The sequence below is a fragment of the Condylura cristata genome, unplaced genomic scaffold (assembly GCF_000260355.1).
Source record: "Condylura cristata isolate star-nosed mole 26May11 unplaced genomic scaffold, ConCri1.0 scaffold00010, whole genome shotgun sequence".
Lineage (NCBI taxonomy): Eukaryota > Metazoa > Chordata > Mammalia > Eulipotyphla > Talpidae > Condylura > Condylura cristata.
Genome location: NW_004567111.1, coordinates 29,303,967 through 29,309,966, shown reverse-complemented (window position 1 = coordinate 29,309,966; position 6,000 = coordinate 29,303,967). Strand labels below are relative to the sequence as shown.

The 6,000-nt window shown below is 31.6% G+C and overlaps 1 protein-coding gene across 4 annotated transcripts in view; it reads left to right on the top strand.

Moving 5' to 3' along the window:
- TDRD3 (tudor domain containing 3) overlaps positions 1 to 6,000 on the top strand; it is a 115,133-nt gene that overhangs the window by 41,133 nt on the left and 68,000 nt on the right. For all 4 annotated transcript variants that reach the window (XM_004680108.2, XM_012723278.1, XM_012723277.1 and 1 more), the window contains exon 4: positions 3,727 to 3,887. In XM_004680108.2, coding sequence (XP_004680165.1) covers positions 3,814 to 3,887 — 74 coding nt within the window. In that variant the 5' untranslated portion in view covers positions 3,727 to 3,813. The remainder of the gene's footprint in view (positions 1 to 3,726; positions 3,888 to 6,000) is intronic.

Here is a 6,000-nt window from a genome sequence, read left to right as displayed (position 1 = left end):
GCCACCAGAGAGGGCCCCTATTGTGTAACTCTTACGTAAAATCAAAACAAGCCAAAATCCTACTCTCAGTAACTCTGTTAAGCTTCAAGCCAGCCTACGATATTACCATTCCTAAGAGAGAAAGCCAAAAGAAAAGTGATTAGAGAGTTTTTGCTTCAATATTTAAGCCACATTGAGTTAAGAAGTAAGAGGAGAAAGAGGACAACTATCTTCTTAAATGTTGCATCCTTTGCTTCTGTGTGGTTCCTTTGAAACAATCTTGTGTCTTCCAACTCTCTTAGAAACCTATTCTCTAGGCTTGATGCTCAAAACAATGTACTGTGCATTTCCCTGCACATAACAGTCTTTATATCTAGAGGTAGGTTAAAGGAATACAGAAAGGAGTCTTAAAACTTCCTCCCCTGAGATGCCAGAAGTGAGTATTTACATGCTGTATGTTATTACTATAACTAATAAGACTTAGATAAAATTTTATCATTATTAGGGATTTGAGATTAAAAAGGAATAGAAAGCTGATCTCTGATTAGGGAAGAAAGATTTTAGGTATGTAGTTAGGAGGAAATCTTTTATCAATGATACATTAAATTTATAACTCTTGTTTTGACATGAATCTGGGGCCTTTATTATACATTATCATCTTGATTTTAATATAGAACTCTCAGTAATTGTTAATAGTTATCACTGTTTTGGGAAAAGTAGAATGGCAAAAAGTGTAACTATTAATTTAATATAGTACTTTAGCTCATGTTTTTTTTTTTTCCCCTACCATTTTTCTTTTCGCATTATTTTGCATTTCTTATATTTTCTCCATAAGATGTGCCATTACTTTGATGCAAAGGTTTCCGGCAAGTTAAAAAATAGATGAGAGTGGAAAAGATCACAGTTTTTGCTGGAATTCCAAATCTAAGCTAGATTTTCCCGGAGACAATTTATGTTTGGTTTTTCCTCATAAGACTTTGTGGACCAAAGGAAGTATGATGGAAAAGTCACATTTGGGCCATGACAGCTCAGCTTGTAAGCTAAAATCATGGTGAAAAGCATGATAAAAAAATGTAATAACGCTGTAATTTATATAGAACTTTTAAATGTTTTTGATATTTTCTGTAAGTTTAATATTTTTCTGTAGATATTTTCTTAATTTTAACTTCCTAAGTCTATAGACATTATTTTTATAATATAGGTTAAGAGAAAATTACTTTGCTACTTGAGGACTTTAAACATTACTATCGGAACTCCAACTATAAAGCCTTCCAGTTCTGTATGTATTTTTTCTATCTAAATTCTGACATGTTGTAGCTGCACTTTTGAATAGAAATGTGTGATTAAAGATCTAATTTTTCTAAATGGCTATGTCCTTCTTGAGTTATGGCAATACCAACATCAACCACAAGATGGCTTCACTGCCTTAAAATTCAAAGTGTGGTTACTTTAGTAGTCTGAAAGTCAGATGACTTAAAAAGTAAAGTAATTGAAAAAAATCTTAAATAGATTTTAAAATAAAATGCTACATATATGTTAATATTTTATGCTAAATAATAAAATTTGCCAGTATTGCTTTTAGTAAGTTAATTCGCTTTTATTTTTTTCAGAAAAGTAGATTACTATAATTCTTATTTTACTGTGCTTTCTTTACAATTGCTTACTTGTAATTATTAATAGGACTTCCATAACGTTTAACAGTAACTTCAATATATATTAGACATATACTTTTGATAATTGGAAAAAAGCTATTCAACTTTACTTTTTTTTTCTTTTGTTAAATTCTGCCAGGGAACAAATAGAGGTAATGATAGAATAAAGGAAATAGGTCGAAAAGACACTTTGGATAGGTGTTACTTTTGCTTGGGTGTTCCACTCTTTTTATTGTGATACTCTGAGTGATTGAATAAGAGAAAAAATGTGTAGTGCAGTTACTTTGCTATATAAATTTATTCTTTTTAGAAGGGTTTTCAAGTTTAGAAAAATGTATTCAAGTTTATGTTGTCTACTTTTCAGTTACCAAGCATTTATAATGTCTTGTTTTAAGAATCCCTAGTGAATAAAAACTTTTAGATCTTCTAAGAAGTATATCATAACATTTATGATTCAGAAAGTACTTCTCTTTTAACCTTTTTTTTTTTTTTAAAGATTTAGTTATTTGTTCATACATAACTGGGGTACAGGCCAGAGGCTGAGGGGTGGCGAGAGGCTTCACCAGAGACAGTGGGGAGCAGAACAGGCAGATCGACGAAGTACACTGCTGAAGGGAGCAGCGGTCGGGTCAGGAGAGGTCTGCCATGCCTTGTCACCTCCGGGGCAGGCGGGAATCGCGGAAGTGGCTTTATCTTTCTCAGTGTTGTGCTTTAACCGCTGCACCACCAGGAAGGGCCTCTTTTAACCTTTTAAAAACATTTTGACATTGAAACTCCCAGTTGTATATGAATTTCACCTGAAAAATCTTAGATCAGGTTTAGGGACTACTTCCCCAAGGCTATTGATTTTAACAACCCTAATGCGTTTGACCTACTTTTCTTCTCTTTATTCATGTATTTGGTACAAGCCCCTAATTTACCAAGGAGAACCCTGGTTTTCACCGCCTACTTTTTTTTGATAGAATGTTAGTTTTTTAAAGAGAGACTAGTGCACTGAGCTCCACTTGGGAGCATATTTAAAATCTACCTATCTTAGGGTAGATAGCTATGTGTACTCTAACCCAAAATTTGTAACAAAATTTTTCTTTCCAGGAAAAATATTGGTAAATATTTGTCAACTTGGGGACATGGCTAATTGAGATATTAAGAGTAAATAATCCTTAATCACTTCACTTTTTTAAATTAATGTGTACAGAAAGATTTTATGTAAATAATTACATCAGAAAAGATAGCCTGTTTGTAACCCTTTGTAGTTACACTGTTGCTTAAAGATATAATTGTAAAGATATAATTGTTTTAAACTGAAAGTATCACTTCATGTAAATTTACTTTCAGACATGTAAGCAGATTTAATTTTTATTTCCTAGTATGATATACAAATTTTATTACATAAAACTTTTACTTTACTGGCTATTTGTCCATCAGTTTTATTTTTTGTTGTTGAGTGAAATGGGGCCATAGAGAACATTTCTTCTCCTTATTACCAGTGCATATAATAACAACATTAGTTTTAAACTTATTTAAAACAGAAATGCGAAAATACTCAAGTATAGCTCACATTTATTGAGCTTGAAATATTTTAAATTTTGGAGTAGTGTATTATTTATCTGTGCCAGAAGAGGGTGTACTTTAAACTTGATGCTTTGAATTGAAAACCTCCTATCAACTGCTATTGCAGTGTTGATCTTCCTTAAAAAAAAAAAATCACATAGTTTAGTAATTCCAGATTGTCTTTTAATGTATGTAAGAAGGAAGCTATATCTGAACTAGAGCACTTAAGACTAATGCTGTGTACTAATCTAATGTATACTAAAACACTATTAATCCAGAAAGATTTCTTTGTTTTCCTTGAATTTTTCATTTCTTTCTCAAAACAAATTCAGAACAGATTTTTTAAATCTCAAGAGACACTTTTGAAATTTTATCTCTTTAAATACTGAAAATCCTAATTATGAAATATAGTTTCAATTTTGACCATATTTAATTGAAATTACAAGATATTGTAAAGTATGAACATTAAAGGATAAAAGAAACATTATAACCAAAAACAAAATTATGTCTAGAAGGTGACACTTATTCTTTTGTATTTTCACAGCTTGAAGGTCCATGTGTTTTACAAATTCAAAAAATTCGCAATGTTGCTGCACCAAAGGATAATGAAGAATCTCAGGCTGCACCAAGAATGCTGCGTTTACAGATGACTGATGGTCATATAAGTTGCACAGCAGTAGAATTTAGTTATATGTCGAAAATAAGGTGATTGACACTTCATTTAATATATTTTTTACAGAATGTTTGAAAGTGCTATTCAACATGGATTTCATTTTAAGAACTTTTAAAGAAGAAGAGATGAACTTATAAGTATATGTTACAATTTTTCAGAAAAAATTAAACTATTGCTTTTTATACCTTATGAAAAGTAGTTAAGAATGAGGTTGGTTACTCTGTGCTTAAGTGTTAATTGTAAAAACAGAAATTCAGGGTGTTCTTGCATGAAAAGTAATCTTTGATTTGTCAGTACATTTTAGGTCATTCAAAATTGCTAATTGAACAAAATTTCTTGGAATATATTATGAACAAAGTTGCTTGAAATGTATTTCTTCCTTCATAACTACTTGTGTTCTATAATAGTGAATGAATTTTCTTAGGAAATGATTGACTCTAGAGAAATACTTATACCATCCCACTTTTCAAGAGAAGGAGAAAATCGATAAGGAAAAGTTTTCTAAAGCATTTTTTTTAGCTCTTTTCATGAAGGATTTTTAGATATGCTTCATGGAATGGAGAAATGCCATGAAAAGGAAAAGAAAGTCTTTCCATTTATTCTGTTCCCAATCAGTGTGAGCTATTTTTCTGAGGTGGGAATTTTCATGGGACATTTACAAGTCTTTTTACTTCTTTTCTTTTCTTTCTTTCTTTTTTTTCTGCCATTTTATATGTTCATTTTTGCTTGCTCTGGGTCCTTTGAGTTTGCTTTAATGTAAACTCTTAGATTACACTTCTCTTCTGAAGTGATCATTTAGCATTAATTGTGTCACAGTACCTTTACCTATGGCCATAGGTACAGAAGGTTAAGAATTAAGATTTTGCAATAAGTATTTTATATGATGATGAAGCTAGTACATAGGCATGTACCTTATAATAAATTTATTAATTGAAATAATTAGGAATCCAGAAAATTAACATTTACTTGGAGGAGACAGGAATGGGACTAACATATGAATAAGGTTTTCTTTTCCCCTTAATTGAGGTAACATTATTCTTACAACATTTTATGTGATTCAGAGACAGAGTAGCATGCTTCATCAGATGCATGTCACCACCACAATACCCAAGAGATGAGAAAGAGGAATACCAGATACTAAGACATACTGTCCTGAGAAAGGATGATTGGAAAGTCTCATTTGGTGACATTTAGATGATTTGGGATAGCGCTTTGTTGAAGGAAATACATTTAGCTGAAGTCCATATGCCAGGTTCAAGTGATTTTTCTTCTTTTCTTCCTTTAGTCAGTGTCTGTCTCTGGTGAGGGAGGCTCCTTCCTTAGAAGACGTATGCTTTCGTAAAATGTTAATTTTTAGAAACCAATTGCAGCTTATTGACTTTATGATTAAGTTGTCTTTGTTTTGAGGAATAGAATTTCTATCTATATTTAGAAACCCAACCACCTTTGACAAATTCAGTCAGACCCCCTACAAGGGAGTTTACAGATGACTGAGAAGAAAGACTTGCCATATAAAGGCTCATTCTCTGATTTTATATACTAGTATAGATTTCTCTGAGGTAAATGATAACATAAGATCAACCCAGAAGAGGGTCTCTCATGCTGTCTTTTGCTGAGTTTTTTTGCGGTTTGGAATTGAAAATAATTATTATCATTTACTCATTCACTCATCACTGAAGTAGCTTGTCTACTTTTGGTGCTGTAAAAATAACAGCTTACAGAACTGTTCTTATATATGAAGAAATTGGGAGACTATTTTCAAAATAAGTTTTATTAATGCTTTCTTACAATGAAGATAGAAGAACTCATTGGAGAGGACATCATCCAAGAACTAGTATAAAATTTATATCTCAAGTGGTTTTTGCATTCCTCTGGGGTGTTTTTTCTTTCTTATATCTTACCTCCTATCCCACTTCTCACTGTGTTTTGTTTCATTTAAAATTGCAATGAAGATGGAGTAGATACTTTGTAATGTCAAAAAATGATAGTTAAGCCAAACCTTGCTTTTTGAATAAGAATTAGATATAGCCCTGAAGGTATTGTAGTAAAAATTACATTAAAATTTCAGTACCTATTTATACTTTTGTGGGACTAAAACTACAGTTTACCCTAAAGAAGTTGTCAGTTTGGCTTATAAAGGTTTAT